The sequence below is a fragment of the Cucurbita pepo genome, chromosome LG19 (genome assembly GCF_002806865.2).
Source record: "Cucurbita pepo subsp. pepo cultivar mu-cu-16 chromosome LG19, ASM280686v2, whole genome shotgun sequence".
NCBI classification, from domain to species: Eukaryota; Viridiplantae; Streptophyta; class Magnoliopsida; order Cucurbitales; family Cucurbitaceae; genus Cucurbita; species Cucurbita pepo.
Window position 1 is genome coordinate 7,697,993 of NC_036656.1, and position 23,932 is coordinate 7,721,924.

Genomic DNA, 23,932 nt, shown 5'->3' on the forward strand with positions numbered 1-23,932 from the left:
TGGTAAATATTGCTTCCCATATTTGCTAATATTTAAATTTAAATTATAAAATATGTTTTTATATAATATTATATTATATTATGAGATTTAATAAAACATTTTACACTTTTCAATCAAAATTTATAATATAAAATTTAAACGATCAATTAAAGAAATAATTGTAACTGTCCAAACCCAAACCCACCGCTATTAATAGATATTGTTTGCTTCTACTCGTTACGTATGGTCACGAGCCTTACCGTTTTAAAATGCGTCTATCAATAAGAGATTTTCACACCCTTATAAGGAATGGTTCATTCCCCTCTCAAACCGACGTGTGATCTCACAATTTGAGAGGGGAACAAATTTTTTATCATAATGGGTCAAAGCGAACAATATCTACTAGCGGTGGACTTAGGCTGTTACCGTTAAGAATGAGAAATAGAAATAGAATTAGGAAGGTGTGTATTCTCATGATATTCATATCCTTTAAATAGAATACAAGCAAGCAACTAATACCTACCAACAAGGAAAATATAAGCTAAGTAAATATACTATAAATCAAATTGTAACGGAAAGAATATTAAGAGATAATATCTAAAATATATTTCATAAATAATATATCTCAACAATTACAAATGGTATCAGAGCCAGACACCAGGTGTGCCAACGAGGATGCTTGCCACCAAGGGGATAAATTGCAAGATCCCAGATCGATTGGAGAAGGGAACGAATCACTCTTTATAAGATTGCGAAAACTTCTCCCTCTTCCCCAACAGACGCGTTTTATATATATATATAATTAAATTGAGGTTAATTATCCGTAAAACGTTGGTAATGATGATTAATAAACAATTAGGTTTAAATAATAAGAATGCGAGGGCGTGTACACGGAAACCAAAAACGAATCACTTGCCGGGTAAAAAGAAGCCGACATTAAAATAATACACCCACAATATTTTATTCTATTTTTATAATACACCTACTTTTATTTATTTTATTTTTTAAAAAAATATATTTAGGCACTCTCCCTTCAAAATCCCCTTTTCTTTACGTACCGCAGCACCATTTGCGTAATTATTTATAATTTTTGGTGCCCAACTGTAATTAACTTATTCTTATTTTAAGTTTTAACAAAATAATATTCAAATTTAATAATAAAAATAAAAATAATTATTATTTTAAAAGAAGCTAAGGAGATAGGTTTGATGTAGATGTTGAGGGTGGTGATTGGTGAATGCTGGTGGGGCCCAGAAGATGGCACGCTCGAGGAAAGGGCACGTGTCGGTGTCGAGAGCGTGTGGGCTCGCTTCTGAATGCCAACATAAAGACCCACTACACGTGTCATGGTCACCCTAACCCTAAGCATAAACCTTTCTTTTTCACACCATTTTTTTAAAGTGGGTTTTGGGTCGTGGCCCATTTAGGATTATGGGTCGTGAGTCAAGCCCAGTCCAAAAACCCTAACGGTAGAAGCTCCCGATTTCTTGTCGCCATCGTTCGTCTTCGTCTTCGTCTCTTTCCCCGCTGTGTTGTGGTGATCAAAGTTCGGATATGGCTGCTGCTTCTTTTGCTTCCAAGTGTTCCCGCGGTATGCGGTTTTCTGAAAGATCTTGGTGTGAATACTGGAATTTCTTTTGTTCTTTGAATTAGAGCTTCTACTTCTAGAGGCTCTGTAATCCGTTCTTTTAAGATCTTTTTGCTTGTGTTGAACCTTGATTTTACTTGATTAAGCTTCGGAAATGCTTGTTTTTTTGTTTCTTTTCTTAATTGATTTTTCTCATCATATATATTTGTCTCAATTTAATTTTGTATTTCTGGTTGTTGAGAAACTAATTTTGGCTCATTGTTTCATGTTCAATGTTTCTGAAAAATTAAACTAGTTGGTCGTTCATTATTGGGCGGACTTGGAAACAATTTGTCTGGTTCATTGAGCTCATCAAGTGAGACAGTATGCAGCAGTTTCATTTCGCAGGTCTGCTTCTCTGAATTTCAGTCTTCTCATTTGACTTTCAACCCCTAAAAAGAGAATCAATGGAAAGAAAGTTACCTGTAATGTTAACTAGTTTATACTCATATGCATGAGCATAGGCGCTAAGGATAGAATCTCATTGTTCATAAACTGAATTTCTGCTTGCTTATGCACATGTTCATGTTTACTCAGAGGAAAATTAATAATGTGAAGAGAAATTGAAATTTTTGAATAATTGCAAGTGGCATAAAATGCTAAGGAAGCAACCTTGTGTATTTGTTATCCTTGTGCAGCAACAAAGAACATTCATACAGATGAGGACTGTTCTCAAAGTAGTAGATAACTCAGGGGCAAAGAAAGTGATGTGCATACAAGCATTGAAGGGGAAGAAAGAAGCACGACTGGGAGACACAATCGTCGCATCCGTGAAGGAACCCCATCCAAATGGAAAAGTGAAGAAAGGAAAGGAGCTGCAATGCAAAAAGGTCGTTGTGATGGGAGCGAGGTCAAGTTTGATGATAATGCTGTAGTACTTGTTGACAAGCAAGGGCAACCTATTGGGACAAGAGTGTTTGGCCCAGTTCCTCATGAACTCAGGAAGAAAAAACACGTAAAGATTCTTACTTTGGCGGAGCACATTGCTTGAAATCCATAATCAAATTTGGAGCCAAGGCTAGAAGGTTAAGTTTGTTCATAACTTAAAAAATATAACCCGATTGGATTTAGTGGAAGAACAAAGAGGAATCTGCTAAAACCGTCCGATAATAACAAGATTGTTCTTCGCATTGCAATTCATCAAAGGAAAGTTGTTGATGGTTCGATCTTCCAAATAGAAGCTACCGTTTATATGAGGTTAGATGTTAACAATCTACATTCTCTCCAATGCTTTAATTACTATGACTACCATCTCATTTATTATATATGGATTAGTTGATAGTTTACTTCGCAGTAGTTTTTGTTCCATTTAGGAAGTTTAAGAATTCTTAATGAAAAATTATCCATTTAGAGGAGGATTCTAAGTGGGGTATTAACCATTTAAATGAGGATTCATTGTGGAGTCGGACCTCGACGGATTTTTTCGTGAGAATGCTCTAAGAATAACCTCGACGGATCTTTACATGGTTGAAGTAAAGCAAAGGAAGGATGAAAATTATTAGGAAAAAAAGAGTCAAGATTGTAAATAAGACAACTTTAGGGAAGGGAGTCCATTTCACAAATTAGAAAATAGCTATTATTTGTGTATGGAATTGAATGATTCCGCACAAAATTCTCTGTTTTTGGCCGCACCTTAATGACAACCGCAAACTCCCCAAACCGTCCATGGCCTCAAATCCCGATCGCCCGAGTCAATGCCCTTCCATGGCTGCCTTCAACAAAACCATAGACCATTCACAACCCAAATTCCAATCTCCTTCAGAATCTGAAGTGAAAACAAGGATTTGGGTCCAAATCCTCGAACTCCTTTAATGGCTACAATCCCAAATCTTCCCTATCGACGCCTTTGATTTTGAATCCCACAACAATGGACAGCCCACCACCACCACCACCAACGCCACCAACAACAACAGAGGCTAATAAGCTTCTGAACGTATCCTCTTTGAAGCTCTCCCGGCACTCCAGCACCAGAGATTCCGACGGCAGCGATGACCTCCGGTACACCAGCCTGAAGGACGTTCTCCTGAACTCACCGTCGTACAGCGGCGTAAATGACTTCAATGAGTTCAGTTCTCCGAACATTTCGATCCGAAATGAGCTGGTGAAAAGGGCGGCGTCGGCATACCTTCAATCGGCGGCGACTTTAGTCAGCCGGAACGAGAGCTGCATCGTGGGATTCTGGGGGAGGCTACGGATCAAACTCCGTTCCCGTTGGTGTAATTTTTTCCATAACATTTTTGGCTTCTTTACTTTTGCTCTAGACTGAAACACCACCACTTTTCGATTCATTTTCGATTCATTTTTTCTCCATATATGTTCTAATTGTCCTTTTTTTTTTTAATTTATTTATTTTGTGTACAAATTGTATATTATAATTATTATTTCTTCCTATAGTTATTTGATTGTCTGATGTACTGATTAATGGTGATTACTTTGTCAATGATTTGCATGGTAAATTATATATTAAAATTAACAACTAACAAAATAAAAAAACATTAAATTACTAAAAATAATTATATAATTAATTAACATAAATGAATAATTTCCTTATGCAAAAATTAAATCACAATAATATCATAAATTTGAGTCAAGATATAGTTTAAATTTTTTTCTAGAAAATGTTTAGAATTTTAAAAACTTAACCCGCTATGGACCTTTTCATGCCCGAGTATCCACTCGATCCTCACAATATTGGTATGGTCATTACCCCAATTTGATGAAAAAGAGAGACATCTTTCTACTAGCATCATTCAAAAGAGCGATGAATTAGCTCAAACTCGTATTTAAAAGCAATCTCCTTCATTTCAAATTGAATCCAAACCCTCCCTAAACCCTAAATTTTACAAGAACTAGTTACTAGAAGGTCTATTTCTTGTATAAAAAAGAATCCGGGGGAATTAGGAGAAAAAAAAAAAGTGGAGGGGTTAGGTTGCAAATAATATAATATTCCGTTAGAAAGCAAAAAGATTGAAGAAAGAGAGGGCGAAAGAAAGAAAGAAAGCAGAAGCTGACGGCGTCACGATCGTCGGGAAGAACAACTGAACAAGAGAAGAAAAGGACAAGGGACAAACGCTGACCGTCAAACGACGGCGTTTCAGTCGTTCTTTGTCGACTTGTCGGCACCATTTTTCCCCCTCCTCAGAATCCCCTCCCCTTTTTTTTTTGGGTAAAACCTAACGACGTCGTTTTCCAATTTTGAATTTACTTTTATTTATTGAGAAAAACATCAAATTTATAAATTTTAATTTCATTCAATTCTATTATCAACTTAAACAACCAAATAAAATAAAATAAAAATTTGTAGCACAGAGTGTAAGCTTTTGTTTCAAAAATCGTTTAAAATAATATTTTCTCGTGCTCCCACAAATTACGAAACACATATATCATATTTTTAGTTATCTATTTTATTTGTTCGAGAATTCTCCCACTAATTTTTTTATTATTTATTATTTTTTTAAATGGTCATTTAAAAAAATTTATAATTTTTAATTTTTTAATATAAACCAATGAATTGGTATTATTAAAAGTTCTTATTTTGTTGCAAATTATTATTTGAAAGAAGATTGTTTTTTTCCTTTCTATTTTAGACATAATTCGTTAATATTTTGAAAAAAGCAAAAAGAAAATCAGTGGGTCCCACAGTCAGATAGAGGCAGTTAAATTTGTATGACGAATCTGTTACAATCGGAGCTTTGACCGCTGACCGCCCTCTCTCATAAACCTCTCGCTTTCCCCTTAATTTTTTTTTTAAATAAATAAATTAGAAACCTAAATTTTGGATAATATAGGGACTAAATTTTAATTTATTGAAAGTATAAGTACCAAATTTGTAAAAAGGCAAAAGAAAAAAGCACGACCATAAATAGAACAAAATCAGCCAACTTTGTTTACTTCCTTTCCAATGGAGATGGATCAATCAGGGAAGCCTTACCACCTTGTCCGGCACCTGGCCGACTGCAATGCCGTCGTTGTTTTCAGCATCAGCGGCTGCTGCATGTGCACCGTCGTCAAGCGCCTCCTCTTCGGCCTCGGTGTCGGCCCCACAATCGTCGAGCTCGATCACCTCTCCCATTCCTCCGTCGCCAACGACATCCAGGCCGTTCTCCACCACCTCCTCCCTCACCAGCCCCACCCCATTCCCGCTGTCTTTGTCGGCGGCAAGTTCCTCGGTGGCCTCGAAACTCTCCTGTCGTCCCACATTAATGGCTCCCTTGTCCCTCTCCTCAAACAAGCTGGCGCTCTCTGGCTCTAATCAAACCTTCCCATCTTTCATGTTTAATATAAGTTTAGAATTTGTAATCAACTGCTTGCTATGTTCTTCAACACTTCACCTTACAATATTGTTGTGTTTTTTTTTTTTAAATAAAAAATGAGTAACATCAAGTACATACTTTAATCAGTTGAGTTATGCTGAGAAAAAAAATATTATTTTTATGAACCACGCAATTTTAGACTATTAAATGATATTTAGAGAGCAAATAAGTTTAAGATTTAGCTCCAACAATTTTATAGAGACGGGCTAATTGAATAAGGGTTGTCATTTTAATTCTAAAGAATTTACCTCGAACAAATTTAATTCTTATTTGAATAATAACCCAAGTTACCGCTAGCAAATATTGTCTTATTTGAGTTTCTACTCAAATTTTAAAAAGCTTATGTTAGAGAGATATTTCTCCACATTTAAAAGACATGTTTTGTTCCCGTCTTAATGAAATCTCACAATCCACCAGTTAACGTCCTCGCTGACAAACTATCCGGTGTCTAACTTCGATACCATTAGTAACTGTCCAAGCCTACTGCAAGCAAATATTGTACTTTTTGGGTTTTTCATTCCCGGGCTTTTGAGGGAGAGGTTTCTACCCGTGTTTTGTTTCTCTCTCACAGTAAATATGTCTACTCTCCATTAGGCACTCGCCCTTATTTCGATATTCATGAAATTTAACATAGAATTTGGTAGAAATTGAGACGAAAAAGTCATCTCCATCTCTATTTATCCCGTGAAAGGAAATTCAATATTTAAGGTTAAAATGGGAAATTCACATTTATTTATTTATGACGAAGATAAACATGGTACGTTCTTATAAAGTGTACAACATCTGATTGGTTTATAAAAAATAAGAAGAAATTTGATTGGAAGTTGTTCGTTGGCAGCCAAATTAAGGAAATTGAAGAAATTTGGTTGATTTAAAGCCGGATATTGTTCAATTTTTGAAACAGGACTCCTAATTTGTAATAATTATTTGTCAACTACATGAATTTCATTGATTTTTATTTGTTTAATAAATATGAAGAACAGATGTTAAATAACGTTTAGATAATAAATTTAATTTACCGTTCTTAAGCATTATGAATTAAAAAGAAAAAATGAATGATTTAAAAAATGGAGGAATTCCCATTCCAATCTCTCCACGCTAGAAATAAAACAGAAGAAATTGATCCAAAAACCTCAGTAGGTTTCTTCCATAATTGGAAGATTTTGGACGTTGAGTTGCAGTTTGGGGAGATAATTGAAACCATTTGCAAATCCGTTCGCCCATCGAATTTTTCCACACGTTTTTGGTTGCTTTTTCAGTCTTTAAATTCAATTTCTTGGCAGCTGATTGAACAATTGTTCATTGACCAATTTTCGTTTCTTCTTCAAGTCTTCACGCATCGCCGACTTGATCTTTCTTCGTCTTTCCCCCTCGAGTTTTTGGCCGCCGGAGACGGGATCTCTTTGAGGAGAATCGCCGGAAGTTATGGTTGGTGCAAACGGTCCGAGATACCGATGGGGTTTGATGATAGGAGGTGCTTTCATCGCTATTTTGCTTGCTGTGGCTATGACTTCTCGGACGGCTCCTATGATTTCGCTCTTTGGCCGCACTAATAAGCCCTGCCATTGTTCTAATGTACGTTTTCTGAACCTTAACTCTTTCTCTCTGGTTATGCTTGATTGATGAGAAACTTGGAGATTAAGGCACCTACATTGTTTACTTCTCGTTTAAGCTTAGCACTTCACTACATTTTTCGTGTCTTCTTTGGGCTGCTGAATTTGAGATGAGCTAATGAGGATAATTTAGAAGTTTGGTTTGGTTGATTCTTCATGCAAGCTTAAGTTTCTGTGCTTGGAATTCTGGAATTGATAGCTTTAAGATTTCTTCCATTTAATTTTTTGGTTCTAAATGCACAGGATACCCCCAAATACAGCGGTATGGTGGAGGATTGTTGTTGTGATTATGAGACTGTAGATCGATTAAACGAGGAAGTGTTATATCCTTCCCTTCAAGAGCTTGTTAAAACTCCATTCTTTCGCTATTTCAAGGTTTGTTTGAATTTAATTGGCTGATTTTGATGAACTAATGCTATACCATATCTTGTTGTATTTTGATCTAAACGTCAATTTGAGATAAACCCTTCTGTGTTACTTCACGAAATAAAAGCTTTCTTGGTTAGAAGCAGTTTTATATGTTCTTGAGGCCAAGGGTTTAGTTTGGATTAGAATGGAATAAGTTTGGCTGTCGCATAAATGCTCTAGTTTTAAGGTGAGGGATTGTGGAATAAGGCTCCTTTTGGCTGTGATTCCAAGAACTTGTCAAGAAACGAGAAAATGCATATGTAGGAAGAGGTTTCTACACTTTTATAAAGAATGCTTCGTTCTCCTCCCAACCGATGTGGGATCTCACAATCCACCCCCTTTAGAACCTAGCGTACTCGTTGGTACTTGTTCCATTCTCCAATCGATGTGAGACCCCCCAATCCACCCCCTTAGGGACCCAATGTACTTGCTGGCACATTGCCTCGTGTCCACCCTCTTTGGGCTTAACCTCCTCGCTGGCACATTGCTCGGTGTCTGGCTCTGATACTATTTGTAATGGCCGAAGCCCACGTTAGCAGATATTATCCTATTCGGGATTTCCCTCAAGGTTTTTAAAACGCGTTTGCTAGGGAGAGGTTTACACATCCTTATAAGAAATGTTTCGTTCTCCTCTCCAACTGATATGAGATCTCATAATGATACTTACCTTGCTCTGTCCAATCCATTCACATTGTATATCGTAATATACTCCTATTATTTGTTGTTTTATGCACATCTAGCTTCCTGATATGCCTATTGCCTATGTGTGCTCACATTCACAGGTTAAGTTGTGGTGTGATTGTCCCTTCTGGCCTGACGATGGTATGTGCCGATTGCGAGATTGTAGTGTTTGTGAATGCCCAGATAATGAGTTCCCTGAGTCGTTTAAGAAGCCTCACATCCTTTCATCCGAGGCCTTGGTTTGTCAAGAGGGAAAGCCACAAGCTACTGTCGATCGTACATTAGATCGTAAAGCTTTCAAAGGTTGGACTGAGATAGACAACCCCTGGACCAATGATGACGAGACTGATAACGGTGTGTTATATTAAATACAACACTCGGTGCGAACATCGGCTATTCTGTTGTCTGGTCTCTTATTTGATTTCAATTGCTTTATTTCTACCAGGTGAGATGACATATGTAAATCTTCAATTGAACCCCGAACGCTACACTGGATACACTGGTCCATCTGCTAAAAGGATTTGGGATTCTGTCTATTCAGAGAACTGCCCGAAACGTAACGTCTCTCGCTCTCTTTTCTTCATTAAAGTATCATTTTTTCTGGTCACCAATTAGAACTACTGTAGCTCATTCTCAAGAATTGTTGATTGAATGTATACTTATTTTTCCTATAGTCCACTTTGCATTCCTCCCTGTTTCAAATTTCTGCTTCTGTACTTCGTTCATTTGATATTTGTGGTTAAAGATCTTTATAAGGACTTTTCTCAATGGAGTTATATGGATGTGTATCATTTTAATTCATGGTCTTTATCTTGAAGGATAAAATGTAGGAGTTCATGGCATGATGTAGGCAAATAATGAACATCTCCTTTCTTTCATATATCATGTCCTTATTCTTGAACATATTTTTCTTTGTTTTCTTTTTCCAGATCCATCAGAAGAGTTGTGCCAAGAGCAAAGAATATTATACAAACTGATATCTGGTCTACATTCCTCTATTTCAGTCCATATAGCTGCCGATTATTTAATTGACGAGACCAAAAATTCGGTACAGCTTCTCATTTATCGATTTTCGCAATTGCTGTGGCTATAGTTTCCAGTAATTTGAAGTATTTTTCTTTTCTTTACAGTGGGGTAAAAATCCTACTTTGCTGTATGACCGTGTCCTACAATATCCCGATCGTGTCAGAAACTTGTACTTCACATACCTCTTCGTTCTTCGAGCTGTGACGAAAGTGAGTAGGAACCCTGATTCAAAAAGGATTGTACGTAGTTATATCAGGTAGCGCTTGTGTTTATGGTGCTGTAATTTTAACAAATCCACTGTTGGTTGCATTCTAGGCCACAGAGTACTTGGAGCATGCTGAATATGATACCGGTAATTTGAACGAAGATCTGAAGACACAGTCCTTGATGAAACAGCTTCTTTTCAATTCAAAATTACAAGCTACTTGCCCACTTCCATTTGATGAAGCCAAGTTATGGAAAGGTCAACAAGGACCAGAAGTGCAGCAGATACAAAAGCAATTCAGAAACATCAGGTCATTCTTTTTCGCCGCACCCTCTTCTTTCCTTTGATTCTTTGATGAAATGTTATGCAAGTAGTAACTCTCTTTTTCTATGTCATGCAGTGCACTGATGGATTGCGTTGGATGCGAGAAATGTCGGCTTTGGGGAAAGCTTCAGGTTCTTGGTCTGGGTACTGCCTTGAAGATCCTCTTCTCTGCTGATGATCATCAAGAACACATGGGTCTGGATGTAAGTAATTTTGCTTCTTCATGTCCAAATACTCTTTTTAAGCACTTCAAATGCATATTTGAATCTATCTCGAGTAGGTCTTTTGAATTTCTCGATGAACCATAATCATACTTGTCCAGCTTGTGCTAGAGTAATGGTAAAATTGCTGCATGACATTGAATAATTGGATATCGTTACAGACCAACTCGAACTTATTTATTTCATTTCCTTGGGTTACAGTTGCAAAGAAACGAAGTAATCGCCCTGATGAACCTACTCAATCGGCTATCAGAATCTGTCAAATTCGTTCACGAAGTCAGACCATCAGTTGAAACTAAAATGGAAGGACAGATTGTTTCTCCTCCCACAGAAGGTTGTCCACTTCATAGAATGTGGGCATCCATATTCAATAGCTAGCCTAAACTTGTTATAGGTTTAAACCTTGTATCCGAGAAAACTGTTAAAAAAATTCACATCTTAACAAAGTATGTACCTTACGGCCACTGATGTCTTAAGCAGCAATAGTTTCTTGTGACCCTTACAAGTTTGGTAACGTCATTATAGATACAATTGTTGTAAACAGATTTTGAATAATGTAAGTTCATAACCCTTCACATAGAATGATCGCCCTTCACGTTTTTCACTTAAATTAGGGAATAGCTTCTACTTCGCTGATCTCGATTGATTTTGTGGCATGGATTCAGCCAAACAAAAAAGGGGAAACGAAGCTTATAATTCAAAGGTTGTGAACAAAGACACTCTGTTGGCAAATTGAGTATACAAAGCACACAAATATTTCATATACATCATTGTTTTCATAACTGAGTGTACAGATTGTTGGCTCCATGGAGCATCAGACTATCAATACTTAGATCATCATCTTTGTGCCATGAGTTTCCTTTGCAGAACGGATGAATCATCAGATGGCGAAGTCGGGTAAGCAGTATCGAATGTATTTATTACCTGCAGATAAAACAATGATAGCCTGTAATGGTAGAAGGGTAACGGAATTGCTAACTCAAGAAATATGTTCTTCTAATTTCAGAGAAGCTGTTTGTTGAATGCGTCAAGAATGTTATAACATCTAACATTACTAAGTAGCATTCATCATGAGTTTGTTTGGCAGTCACAATAGTCTCATAAAAGCTTAGTAGATGGATGATCTAAGCAAATCCTAGTATGTTAAGTCATATATTAATACCTAGCGGGCTTTCTTCTGACGTTTGCTAGGCTTCATTGTCTCCTTTCTTGGATCCTCAGGTACTTTTAATTCAATATATGGCTGCAAACATATCAAGACACAATGAGTAAGTAAAAAATATTCAAACTTAAATCATTGGATTTCTAATATGCAAGTCTCTCCGACCTGGAATATCATTACCATCGTGAAAATGGCATTTAATTCAGATAGGCCAGCTATACAAGTTCGGTAACATCCCAAGCCCACCGCTAGCAAGTATTGTCCTCTTTGAGTTTTCTCTTGAGGGCTTCCCCTCAAGGTTTTTAAAGGGAGAGGTTTCCACACCCTCATAAAGAATGTTTCGTTTTCCTCCCCAACCGATGTGGGATCTCACAAGTTTCTCGATCGCTTATAATCCTACATATAACTGCTTATACTCCTTGTAGCCTTGTGGGAAGCACAGGTGAACAATTGAAGGCAAATCAGGAACCCCATGAAAGTCTATAGGCACATTGAAAGAAATCAAAGTTCATCATGAATGTGTAATTGTGGCTTTGAAACTTGGCTGGCCTGGAAGGAAACCAGAAGGGCACACCGGAAGAGACCAAGTGATATGATAGAATAGGCTGAAAACAAATTAGAAACTCAAACGGTAACCGCCTAAGTCCATTACTAGTAGATATTGTTTCTTTGGACTTTGCCTTTCGAGTTTCCTCACAAGGTTTTTAAAACGCGTATGCTAGGGAGAGGTTTCCACACCCTTATAAGTAATGCTTAATTCACCTTTCCAACCAATGTGAGATCTCACAACCCACCCCCTTGGGGGCCAGCGTACTTGCTAACACACCGTCCAGTGTCTAACTCTAATATCATTTGTAACAGCTCAAACCCACCGCTAACAATTATTGTCCTCTTTGGGCTTCCCAAGGTTTTTAAAACGTGTATGTGAGGGAGACATTTACACACCCTTATAAAGAATGTTTCGTTACCCTCTCTCTAGTCGATATGGAATCTCACACACATTATCAGTTATGGCAGAAATCTCCAGTTCAAACATTCGGTCCATAAAAAATGAACGGAGATCAGTGGTTCACTAATATAGTTGAAACATCTTGATTAAACCTCTGAAGAAAAAAATATAAGGGTGGATTTCAAACCTCGTCCCACTTTCTTTGAAGCTCAAGAAGCTCTTGGCAGTACAGAAGACACTCAGCGTGATATGCTGCAGCTAGCTCTTTTACCAAGGCTTTCCGTTTGATGATACCAATCACTTCAAAAGGAAGAAAAACAACAATCAGAAGACAACTCAAGCACAAGATCAAAAACAAGAATGGAGCTAATTCGTCCAATCCCATACATGACAGATAAGATCAGATATCAATTGCTTAAAAGAAATAGGAAAAAGGTAAAAGGTTCTCGAGAGTAGAAACCCCATTACATGACAGATAAGATCAGAACCACCTACCCTTAATAAATCCCTAAAACGACATTCAACACCAAAAAAAAAAAAAAAAAAAAAAAAAAAAAACCCTAAGTTGGATAAAGGAATGTTACTTCGACTGGGATCAAAGGGAGGCGGGGGCGGCAGTGGCGGAGGAGCAGAAGAATCGGCTTCGAGGGGAGGTTGAGATTGCGATTCGTCGTCAGCCATTGATGCGTTCCGATTGCAGAAATGAAGCGGGAGAAGGCAGAGGGTATTAAAGAGGTGAATCTCTGGAGTGGGTCTTCGTATTGGGACGTGGTCTGCCAGAATTGGAATATGGTTCTTCGGTACAGTGCCCGGGAAGAGTGAATCGGGCTGTCAATGGCATCGCTTCCGCTATTTGTTTGCTTCGCCACACCACTGTGACGCCCACTGTCCCCAAAACTACTCTCTCTCTGTTCCCAGAAGATCAAACAAAATCCCTGCGGAAAGCTTCAATCTTTGATTCTTCAGTTTTCACTCTCTTGTTCTATCCAATTTTCTATTCCCATTTTTTCACGGGTATTTTATCTTTTTAAAATAAATTTATTTTCTATAAATATAGAATTTACTGAAATTAACTATTTTTTATTTGTTAAATTAATAAAAATACTTTTGTTTTAAAAGATATCTTTATAAATTTTAATAATATTTCTAAACTTCAAAAAAAAAAAAAACTGTAAATAATATTTCAAAAATACTTTTAAATTTTCACCCGAGTTTAAAAATATCTCTTAATTTTTAAAAGATTTAAAAATTTTGCTTGAGTGTTAAAAATTATTATTTTTATTAATTTAATTTAATTTAATTTTTATTTTTATTAAATTGATCATAAAAATGGGTTCGTTTTTGAGGTAAAATCGATTTTTTTTTTTTACGAAAAAAAGAAAAAGAAAAAAGATTTAATATTCAAGAGATAAAATTGTTTGGAAAAGGAAAAAAATTGATTTTTTCCCTTAAAATTTTATTTTGGAAAAAGAAAATAAATCATAAAAAAGAGCCCTGACTTAATTTCATAATAATAATAATAATAATATATTTGTGTCAAGGCGCGGAGACTGCAGAAAGCGGCGCGCATCCTAAAACCCTAGCGAAACCCCGCAAAATTTCTCTTAAACGAAGGTTTGTACAAGTCAGGCCAATCTCCGACACCTTGCTGCCGGAGACCGCTTCCTTCCGCCTCCGCCTCCGCCTCCGCATCCGCCTCCATGAGTCTCATAGCAGGCTCGTATGAAAGATTCATTTGGGGGTTCAAGCTTAAACCGTCCGAACCCCAAACTCTGTCCCTCACCCCTCTTTTCTCCTACCCTTCTCATCTCTCCGCCATCAAAACCCTCGCCGCCGCTGGTCCTGTCGCTGCTTCCGGTGGCGCTGATGATACTATCCACCTCTATGACCTTTCCTCCGCTTCCTCTCTTGGATCGCTTCACGACCACTCTGCATCTCTAACTGCTCTTTCGTTCTACACCCCTCCCAACCTATCGTTTCCTCGTAACCTCGTGTCTGCTGCTGCAGATGGATCCGTATGTATCTACGACGCCGACCCTTTTGTCCACCTTAAGACTGTGTTGCCTCACAGGAAGGCTATTAACGATCTTTCTATCCACCCCTCTGGAAAGCTCGCGTTGACAGTGGGTCATGATGAGTGCTTGGCCATGATAAATTTGGTTCGTGGAAAGAGGAGTTTCTATTGCAGGTTGGGCAAAGAGGCCAGCTTGGTGAATTTTGATGTTGGTGGGGATAAGTTTTTTATGGTTATGGAGGAGAAGGTATCGGTGCATGAGGCAGAGGATGCACGGTTGCTGTGCGAATTCGAGAACAAGAAGCGGGTTCTTTGTGCTACGCCTTGCGAGGTCAGTCTCTCTCATTAATGTTTTGCTTTGGATCGTATTTGCTGTTTGTTACTGAACACTGTGTTCCATACTTGTGTAATAGAACTGATTCAGAGATTATAAATTGTTCAACGCTTTTTTAGTTCCTAAGTTTACAAAAGGTTTGTCTACCTTGTGTTGAATTGTTCTTGAAACTTCGACAGAATGGCATTCTGCTTACCGGTGGAGAGGACCGTTGTGTTACGGCGTGGGATGTAAAAAGTGGGAAGGTGGCATATTCTATAGAAGAAGCGCATGCTGCCCGTGTGAAAGGGATTGTTGTACTCACGAAGAATTCCTCTGGCGCTTTCTCTGATGATGATCCACACATAGTTGCATCTGCATCATCAGATGGAGTTATACGTGTTTGGGATGTTCGAATGGCCATTAAGGACAAGCCAAATCCACTAGCTGAGGCAAATACAAAATCAAGGCTGACTTGTCTTGCAGGATCGGCTCTTAAATGTTAGATTTCTTTTCTTTTCTTTTCTTTTCTCTTTATGTTGCTTTACATGTTTTTATATGATGCATTTTCATCACTTGCCTGACTATATTGCCGTTTGAAATTTGTGAGGTCCCACATCGGTTGGGGAGGGGAACAAAGCATTCCTTATAAAAGTGTGGAAACCTCTCCCAAACAGATGTGTTTTAAAACCTTGAGTGGAAGCTTAGAAGTGAAAGCCCAAAGAGGACAATATCGGATAGCGGTGGGCTTGAGTTGTTACAAATGGTATCAAGCTAGTCACTAGGCAGTGTGCCAGCTGAGTTGGGCCTCAAGGGGGTGGAAACCTCTCTTAAGACGTGTTTTAAAACCTTGAGGGAAAACTCAGAAGGGAAAGTCCAAAGAGAACAATATTTGTTAGCGGTTGGCTTGGGCTGTTACAAATGGTATCAGAGCCAATCATTGAGCGGTGTGCCAGCGAGGACGTTGGGCCTCAAGGGGGTGGATTGTGAGATCCCACATCGGTTGGAGAGGAAAACAAAGCATTCCTTATAAGGGTGTAGAAACCTCTCCTAACAGACGCCTTTAAAACCTTGAGGGGAAGCTCAGACGTAAAAGCCCAATAAGACAATATCTATGTGTTTGGGCTGTTGATCTCCTATGTTGTCTTCATGTGATTGTTTTTTTTTTGGAACAAAATCTTCACTCGCCTTAACTACTTTTCACTGGATAATAACAGCTCAGCTTGATTTGTAAAATGTTTTCCTATGATTGTTGTTGCTAAATACTCATTACATGTCATCTGCTGGGACTAAAAGAAGTTAATATGATGGTTGTCTTTTATGTATTTACCCATAGAGGGAGGATCTTATGACTAAATGCGTTTGATCACATTGAGTTATTTTCATGTTGGGATGGGAGTTGTAAGAAAATCCAATAATAACTTTGCATGAAACAGAGTATGCCCGATGCCTATTGTTTCCTGCAGTTAATTCTTTTGATCGTTTATCTTGCTTAAACCTCGTCAGATTCTATGAAGTAATATAGCAGAAGTTTAATTTGATCTGTTTCCTGGTGTTTGATCAGCCCTTAGGCGACCACAGCTTGGGAAGAACATTGAAGGAGAACCAAAGGCCACTGACAACAATGAGTCGGCTGAGTAAAGAAAGAAATTGGTATTAATTAGTTGGTGGGTTAAGTGAAATCTGTAGTGGAGGATTGTTCTTCATTCCTGCTATGTTAAGTTTTGACACGAAAGCAAGTGCTTATATTGATTCACATGAGAAAGTATCATTTCATTTAATCTTTCTAGCATTCACTATTGAATACTCTTTTTGATAACTTACTCCGGGTTGGCCATGGTTATTACAAATTGCCGACATCATAGCATATGCGTTGAGTTCTATGCTATTGAGTTCTATTGGGGAGCTATGATATCATTTGTAACCGCTCAAGTTCGCCGCTAGTCAATATTGTTCTCTTATGGATCTTCTCTTCTCTAGTGACCTTAAACAGGACTTGATACTGTTTTTTTCTTCTATTCATCAAATTCTTGGGTCAGCTCTCTCGAGGTCAAGGTTGGGCAAGGTGGGCTTTTGTCCAACGACATACTCGCTATTACTTGAAAAACATCTTCCCTCATCCTCCTCATATGATATTTTGGATGAGTCTTCGTCAAGAACATGAAGCAAATCTTGTACCTTGTTCCTCACTCTTGCGAGTTTGTTGGTATAATACTCTTGTCCCTCAATAGATAATACCAACTCTTGATACACAAATTCGGACAAAAGAAGCACACGTAATTTGCATATGATTCAACATCTTATCTTTACGTAATTTGATGCTTAAGTTGGAGACAAGTGTAGTGCACAATAACATCCCGTGCTAAGGCAGGGTACCTGAGCCTCTTAGCCCAACAACCACTTGCTTCCAACCTTGTCTCGAGTTTTGTATGAGTTTTTGTTTGACCTTTGACTTTTCAATAGATTTGATCCAAATATTGAAGATCACCTTATTTCATAACTTCATATTTTTATATTATTATTTGAGGAATGAAAGACTGAAATCAATCCTCTTAAGTTTACTTAGTCCTCTTAATTAATCATATTATAATTTATAAATCTGTTTAATAAATTTAAGATGGTGTTACTTCATTAATGGGTCTCAATATATTACATCATCTCACGAACATATTCCACGAAAAAAGCGAATTGGAGATCGAGAAAATGGAGAAAATGGTGGGAGCAGAATATCTAACACCACCGCACGAGCACCGCTTTCTCCATCGCTACTTCTCGTTCGAAAACCCAAGATTTCAGTACTGATTTCACCTTCTCTTTGCCCAATCAACCCCTTCTCGACGCATTACAATGATGAATTGAGTGCTCTGTAATCCGTGTATATCCAATTATTCTTCCTTTCAGCTCCGTCTCTCCTGTTCGACATCTCCAGGTTACTGTTTTATTTTTCTAATCACGATAATCAGCTGTGCTTCGATCCTCTCAGAATTAAATAGAATTATCTTTTGATGTATATTTATGGTACCTTTATCCATTTCAATTTCCCGTTTCTTGTGTATACTGTACTCGGAATGATATAGCGATGGAAGAGAGCAATTAGGGGATTTTAGCACCTTCTATGTGTGTGTGTGTGTGTAGTCATATCATCGCGCTAGCCATATTCGAGAGACTTCAGTTAATTTGGGTACGTTTGTATTCGGGTGAAAACTACGAATATAGAGAAGGTTAGAACTTGTATTATAGGTAATGAGTGCTCTTCAGTTCGCTTAGCGATATGGTTCGTATTTTGTTGGGTTTTATATATTTAAAATCTCTCTGTCCTGTAGTTGGATTCCAAAGGCAAAGAAATCCGGAGGCAATACATATTTTTTAAAGAACCACTATTTTCCGATTTAAACCACAATTTATGCAAAGCTATGCATGCACACATATACATATATGCTTATTTATTGTTGTCTTAATGTAATAATAAACATGTATTCTGTTTATACGTTTCTGCTTTCACCCTCCCTGGGAGGTGAAACAGCAATTCTTCAACCATTTTCAAGCATGCTTGGCCAAAAAAATTTCTTTTTAAAGAAGACTTGAATTGAATTTTCTGTGTGGCAGGACCTCAGTAGCTGATACAAAATTCTAATACTGCCTTCTGGTGAGGTAGCTTTGAAATTCAAAGGCAAACGAAAGCTTGGCAAGTGCAAGTTCCCGGACCTTTGTTTTCTGATTCGTCCCATTTATAGTTCAGGAAAACTATGGATTTGGATGGAAGCAGCAGTTTAGTGGTCCCTGAAGGATCTGGATCAATTCCAGCCGGACATGTACAAGCAAGGAGACATACAGGTAACTTCTATGGTAAAAAATGAAATAAGTAGTGGTCTTTTCAGATCCAATTCTTGGACATAATAGTAAAATCCTTGGTAAATAAGTGGTCACGGATTGAGAACACTTCAACAACTATTTACCTGGGATAATAAATATCCAGTGAGTTTTTTGGCATAGTAATTTTTGAGGCTTTGGTTGCACTTTAATTTTCAACTTTGAAATCTACTGGTTTAGTTGACAAGAAGGGTATGTAATGTAATTTTTAGGATCGATTGATTTTCTGGTTTCTAAAAGCTACTTGGTAAGTGTAGAATGAAGGCATCTCTTTTGTCATTTGATTAAGAGATATCCTGCGTGTTCCTTTGGTTAATGATGAGGGACCGCTGTACCGTTTTTTTCTGCTAACCTTTAGATGGAAATTGTAGACTTCAAAAGAGAAGGTTTACTATTAAAGGAAGTTGCCAGTCCCCACATACAAAGGAAAGCGTCGTAGTATTTGTAATTGTGGTTATATCAATGATACTAGCCTTCTCGCTGATAAAAGTAGCATTCATATTTTTGTTTGATGTTTTTCTAATTTTCAGTGGAAGTTCAGACATTTTTGGGGTGTTTGATTAAATTTTAAATGGGTTTCAAAGATAAAGTGAAGTGGGTAGAAATATATGTTGATATAGGACTATAAACGAAGAAAAATGTGAAGTAGCAGTGGGGACACTTTGGGATAATAGTACAAGAACAGTAAGTCTAGTATGCTCAACGAGAGCCTGGGTTATAAAAGATGTAACTTCCACATTTCCGTCATCCAAGCCACATAATGGGGGTACTTCAAAGTTCTGATGGGTTAATAATCAGTGAAGTAAGTTGGGCAGGCAGTTTATAGATGGGTTAGCTGCTTTTATCATATCTGAAAACCATTATTTCCCCCCCTCCTTTTTTATACTTTTAATCTGCAAAAGTATTCTCTCTTGATGTTATTCTTGAAACACCGTGTGAATTGCTACATTAAATGCAGCTTATTATCATTTTACACAACAGAGCCTCCCAGCTTGTAAGCCTGTGTTGACACCTACATGGGTGAGTTTTTGAATGCTGCCCGACTTGACACGTAAATCTTTTGTAATTTTTCACTATGCATCAATTATTATGGACCTTAAATGTTGATTATGTCTTCTGCAGGTTATTACTGTTTTCCTATTAATGGGAGTTCTTTTCATTCCTGTTGGGCTTGTTGTCCTTCATACTTCCCGCAGTGTAAGTGTTCTGTATAGATCTTGAATACTAATCTTCAACTTTATAATTAACACATCTGTGTACAGTAAAATGGAAACTTGCCTAGAAACCCATGGAGCATCTGTTGGTGGTGCGATGTGGGGATAGGGGAACAATACAAGCCTACAACTAAAAATGCTTTAAATGAAGTACTTACTAATGTTCTAAAGGTGCTTATGCAATAAATGCTTCATTTAACAAGTTTTTTAAAATGCATGCCAAATGCACACTTGGTAGTCTCTCGGTGTATTTGTAGAGGTGTTAGTTCCCAAAAGGGCAAAGTATTAAAGAGTATTATTAATTTTACATATTGATTAACTTCTTCCCTTCATATATTTGCTCGAGATATCTACCTTTGAACTGTAATATTTTATATAGTTCTACTAACAACCACTTATTAAATTGTTTTTAATGTTTAATTTATTGACTGGCTTGTTTGTGTATTGCTTGATTTATGTTTTATATAAATAAAGCTAAACAATTTATGGATATCAAAAGAAAATTTGTGTATTTTTTCAAAAGCATTTAATATATAAGATATGTGCTGTAATGATAGTTAAAAATGGTCGTGCAGGTTGCTGAAATTGTATACAGATATGATGCTGAATGTGTACCCCTTTCATATAAAAATAATATGGTGGCATATATCAAAGATAGTTCATCTCCTAAACTTTGTTCTGCGACCTTAAAGGTATGCTTATTTTCTGTGCTTGGCACACTTATATTCAGAATCTCCGTTGATCATCGTTCCATTCAATATATTTTTTGTGCGTCAACAGTAGATATAGAAGATACAAGCTGATCTGGTGTTTAATGTATTACACTCTTAAACTTTGCTATCTTTGTCCTATATTACTATTTATGTCCATTACTATGCAGTGCCTAACGCTGCTAGAGCCTTTAAAAAAAATGAGATGAAGCTCTTTTGAGTGCACCATCATCAAAGCCTTTATGGATTGAGAGGAACCAAAGGCTTTTTATTGAAAAAGAACAGGATTATGATGGGATTTTTTAAAATACTGTCTACCTAGCTCTCTCTGCTTCTGGCTGTAAATTCTCACTATTTTTTCAATCTCATAGTTATGCTANNTTTTTTTTTTTTTTTTTTTTTTTTTTTTTTTTTTTTTTTTTTTTTTTTTTTTTTTTTTTTTTTGTAACTCGAGCTCCTTTGGATTGGTTTCCATTTCTTTTGTAAATTTCACTCATCAATGAACTTGTTTCTCATCAAAAGAATATACCACTAGTGTCTAACACATGTATGGTGTGCTAACAAGTATCCAACAAAGTGTTGGAGTGTCCTACCATGTCGGACACAAAGATGTTTCCCAAACTGAAGCATCAGTGCTTCCAAGCCTCCAACTCTACTTCTGCCCTATGTTATGTTTTTTGCAATTCATCTTATTCTAATACTTTTATAGGTCAACAGAACTATGAAAGCTCCAATTTATATCTACTATCAACTAGATAACTACTATCAAAACCACCGAAGGTAAGAACCTTCTGTTCTATGTAAGGATGCTTGATTTTATATCAATTTACCTCATTTCATTAAGTATTATTTCACCCGTATCATCTGCAGTCTGAAATATTGGCTATGTCTGAATGTTCACTGCCCTCAGGCACTTAATCTTGTACTATACCTAAATTTCAGGTATGTCAAAAGTAGAAGTGATAAGCAGCTCTTACATGGACTGGCCTACAACGATACAAGTTCCTGCAAACCAATACAGTCGCATAATGGTCTTCCAATTGTTCCTTGCGGGTTGATAGCATGGAGTTTGTTCAATGACACATATACGTTTGCCCTTGGGAGTTCTGAATTGAAGGTGAACAGGAAGAACATTGCATGGAAAAGTGACCGTGAGCACAAGTTTGGAAAGCATGTATATCCTTTCAACTTCCAAAATGGAACCTTAATTGGTGGAAGAAATCTAGATCCAAATATTCCTGTAAGTACTACAAGTATACCCAGTATCAAATGGCCCGTACATATTACTTCTTTGTTATATTAGAATCATTTAGTATTTTGATACGACTAAGGGGCTTATTGTGGTTGTCTGAAAGAATTTGGGTTTGGGGCTCAAAGTCAGGGCGAGATAGTTTTTTTCCTTTTTTTTAAAAGAAAAAAGGAGACGGAAGTTTTCATTGAAAAGATGAAAAGTGAATGTTGTTCAAGAGATACAAAATCTCGAGAGGAATAAAAACTATCAGCAAATTTTTGAAGAGCTCCAAGGCAAGCTTTAAAATTTAAAACTTCTCAACTTTCTTTGCCATCTTTAGATGTATCATGAAAATTATAGACTTTCTTTCCATCCCAACTTCCCATGCAGTTCATATGATAGCTTTTGTCCCTAAGGACCTCAGCTTTCCTTTCGAACAGATGATTTGCAAGAAGCTACTTGGAAAATGTAGACACTTACTGCCGGAAAACACCAAACTAAATTTTGAAATAGGAACAGTGTAGAAATATTTGGCTCTGAGTTTCCTCATCTTGTATCCGTAAGCAGCAAATTTTTAGGCAGGAGCCAACTAAGAGTGTCTTCTTTTGGATAATATTACCTGCACATATTTCTCCCAGATTTAAGTTAAGAATCAAAGTGTACCCTGACTTTTCCAAGAGGTTATCAAGCGAGGCTTTTTCTGTAATATGAATTCAGAATGAAGACAGTAGGTTCATCCGTGATTGTAGACTTTCAGACTGATTTATAGTCTAGTGAGGAATACCAGGGTGAACGTGGTAGGCTTTTTCTAGCATCCATTTATAATCTCATGATGTGAACTGTGAAATGAAGTAGGACTAAGATATAAGCTCGGGTGTGGATCTTCGTATGTATTACGATTTTAATTGAATTAGTAGAGACTCGTAGGGGCTTCTTGATATATATAAATATACACATTCATGTGGATTAATCAAGCTGGTGGTTAAATATTCAGTTCCATTGGTTTCTTATTCCATTTGAAATGAACTGGTTGTGACAAAAAAAAAAAAAGGCTTATACTGCTCCTTTCTTTTTTGTTGCTGGTCTTGTTTCATATGCTAGTTGAGTGATCATGAAGATCTAATTGTCTGGATGCGCGCTGCTGCTCTTCCAAGCTTTAGAAAGTTATATGGTAGAATTGAAGAAGATTTGCATGCTGATGATGTTCTAGATATCAAGATAATGAACAACTACAATAGTTACAGCTTTGGTGGTAGAAAGAAGCTTGTCATTTCAACATCAAGCTGGTTGGGGGGAAGAAATGATTTCCTTGGAGTTGCCTACATTTTTGTGGGATCTTCTTCGCTCTTGATTTCTATTTTCTTCACATTGTTACACATGAAATCGAGGTAATATTCCAAAGCGTTATCCACTCTTTCGGTGATATTTCACCTACATCTTTGTTGACCCGCATTATACCTAGTCACTGGTCTTATTAAATTTTCACGCTGAAGTAAGATTTAAAATGACTACTCTAGTCTCTACTATCCTGTTTATGCTTAAAGAACTTATGGTCTTTTGCTTTGCTTTAGACTACTGGAGGGGATCTAACTTATATTTGGTCCTTTATTCTTCTTTCTTGCCTTTTTTGGCAGGCCCTATGGTGAAACAAACTATTCAACTTGGAATAAAAGAAGCAGTTCTAGTTAATGGTTTTTATTGGTTCGAGTTAAGGAACTAGAGCAGGTGGTTTCCATAGAATCGAGCACACGTTTTGTTCTTATGGGGTGTAAGTTACAAAGAAAGAATGATTTAGGTATACTTGTTTGAGCATGACTGTTCATTAGCCTGTTATCTTTTCATTTCAATCCTGGATAAACAAACATTTCAATATTGCCAGGGTTGAATGTGGGAACCATTTTTCTTTGTAAATTTGTTTGTACTAGCTCAATCTATAAACAGAACTTCAGAAGTATTAAATGGACATTTCTAACATGATATTTTGTAGTGGAATTCCAAAATTCCAATTTTATGATTTAAATCTACAAAGACTCAAAATAACATCACAATATTCAAAACAATTTTAAATTTGA

The 23,932-nt window shown here is 37.0% G+C and overlaps 4 protein-coding genes and 1 pseudogene across 8 annotated transcripts; 4 read left to right on the forward strand and 1 right to left on the reverse strand.

Moving 5' to 3' along the window:
* The first annotated feature begins 1,449 nt into the window (after positions 1-1,449).
* LOC111781023 lies at positions 1,450-2,902 on the forward strand (annotated as a pseudogene).
* Positions 2,903-6,974: 4,072 nt separating this feature from the next.
* On the forward strand, positions 6,975-10,976 carry LOC111781419 (endoplasmic reticulum oxidoreductin-1-like). Of its 2 annotated transcripts, XM_023661986.1 has the most exons (10): positions 6,975-7,165; positions 7,249-7,494; positions 7,776-7,907; positions 8,723-8,975; positions 9,067-9,177; positions 9,551-9,669; positions 9,752-9,856; positions 9,963-10,162; positions 10,253-10,379; positions 10,599-10,976. In XM_023661986.1, the coding sequence occupies exons 2-10, from the start codon at positions 7,345-7,347 to the stop codon at positions 10,773-10,775; spliced, it is 1,374 nt and encodes a 457-aa protein (XP_023517754.1). In that variant the 5' UTR covers positions 6,975-7,165; positions 7,249-7,344; the 3' UTR covers positions 10,776-10,976. The 2 variants fall into 2 exon arrangements, with proteins under 2 accessions (XP_023517754.1, XP_023517753.1); XM_023661985.1 differs by having other exon boundaries at positions 6,975-7,494.
* A 92-nt stretch (positions 10,977-11,068) lies between these two features.
* Positions 11,069-13,505, reverse strand: LOC111781421. The gene is made up of 4 exons (XM_023661988.1): positions 13,093-13,505; positions 12,696-12,808; positions 11,560-11,640; positions 11,069-11,321 (listed from the first exon to the last, which is right to left on the reverse strand). Exons 1-3 carry the CDS (start codon positions 13,187-13,189, stop codon positions 11,560-11,562), a joined length of 291 nt encoding a protein of 96 aa, XP_023517756.1. The 5' UTR covers positions 13,190-13,505; the 3' UTR covers positions 11,069-11,321.
* Positions 13,506-14,045: 540 nt separating this feature from the next.
* LOC111781420 (p21-activated protein kinase-interacting protein 1-like) lies at positions 14,046-16,616 on the forward strand. Its single transcript, XM_023661987.1, has 3 exons — positions 14,046-14,853; positions 15,036-15,336; positions 16,400-16,616. Exons 1-3 carry the CDS (start codon positions 14,209-14,211, stop codon positions 16,474-16,476), a joined length of 1,023 nt encoding a protein of 340 aa, XP_023517755.1. The 5' UTR covers positions 14,046-14,208; the 3' UTR covers positions 16,477-16,616.
* An 875-nt stretch (positions 16,617-17,491) lies between these two features.
* Positions 17,492-23,848, forward strand: LOC111781790 (putative ALA-interacting subunit 2). 4 transcript variants are annotated; one of them, XM_023662489.1, is made up of 10 exons: positions 17,492-17,764; positions 18,442-18,486; positions 18,570-18,669; positions 19,664-19,725; positions 19,828-19,902; positions 20,495-20,611; positions 21,339-21,409; positions 21,572-21,869; positions 22,962-23,248; positions 23,495-23,848. In XM_023662489.1, the coding sequence occupies exons 3-10, from the start codon at positions 18,582-18,584 to the stop codon at positions 23,547-23,549; spliced, it is 1,053 nt and encodes a 350-aa protein (XP_023518257.1). In that variant the 5' UTR covers positions 17,492-17,764; positions 18,442-18,486; positions 18,570-18,581; the 3' UTR covers positions 23,550-23,848. The 4 variants fall into 4 exon arrangements, with proteins under 4 accessions (XP_023518257.1, XP_023518256.1, XP_023518258.1 ...); XM_023662488.1 differs by having other exon boundaries at positions 18,575-18,669; XM_023662490.1 differs by having other exon boundaries at positions 18,442-18,481.
* The last annotated feature ends 84 nt before the right edge of the window (positions 23,849-23,932 follow it).

Coding starts and splice junctions, on each gene's coding strand:
- LOC111781421 (XM_023661988.1), bottom strand. CDS start 13,189: ATGGCTGACGACGAATCGCAATCTCAACCTCCCCTCGAAGCCGATTCT. Junction 12,809..13,092: donor TCCCTTTGATCCCAGTCGAA/GTAACATTCCTT, acceptor TTCCTTTTGAAG/TGATTGGTATCATCAAACGG. Junction 11,641..12,695: donor TTCAAAGAAAGTGGGACGAG/GTTTGAAATCCA, acceptor ATATGTTTGCAG/CCATATATTGAATTAAAAGT.
- LOC111781420 (XM_023661987.1), top strand. CDS start 14,209: ATGAGTCTCATAGCAGGCTCGTATGAAAGATTCATTTGGGGGTTCAAG. Junction 14,854..15,035: donor TTTGTGCTACGCCTTGCGAG/GTCAGTCTCTCT, acceptor AAACTTCGACAG/AATGGCATTCTGCTTACCGG. Junction 15,337..16,399: donor TGCAGGATCGGCTCTTAAAT/GTTAGATTTCTT, acceptor GTGTTTGATCAG/CCCTTAGGCGACCACAGCTT.
- LOC111781790 (XM_023662489.1), top strand. CDS start 18,582: ATGGATTTGGATGGAAGCAGCAGTTTAGTGGTCCCTGAAGGATCTGGA. Junction 19,903..20,494: donor TCCTTCATACTTCCCGCAGT/GTAAGTGTTCTG, acceptor ATGGTCGTGCAG/GTTGCTGAAATTGTATACAG. Junction 21,410..21,571: donor TACTATCAAAACCACCGAAG/GTAAGAACCTTC, acceptor CCTAAATTTCAG/GTATGTCAAAAGTAGAAGTG.
- LOC111781419 (XM_023661985.1), top strand. CDS start 7,345: ATGGTTGGTGCAAACGGTCCGAGATACCGATGGGGTTTGATGATAGGA. Junction 8,976..9,066: donor TGATGACGAGACTGATAACG/GTGTGTTATATT, acceptor TATTTCTACCAG/GTGAGATGACATATGTAAAT. Junction 10,163..10,252: donor AAGCAATTCAGAAACATCAG/GTCATTCTTTTT, acceptor TATGTCATGCAG/TGCACTGATGGATTGCGTTG.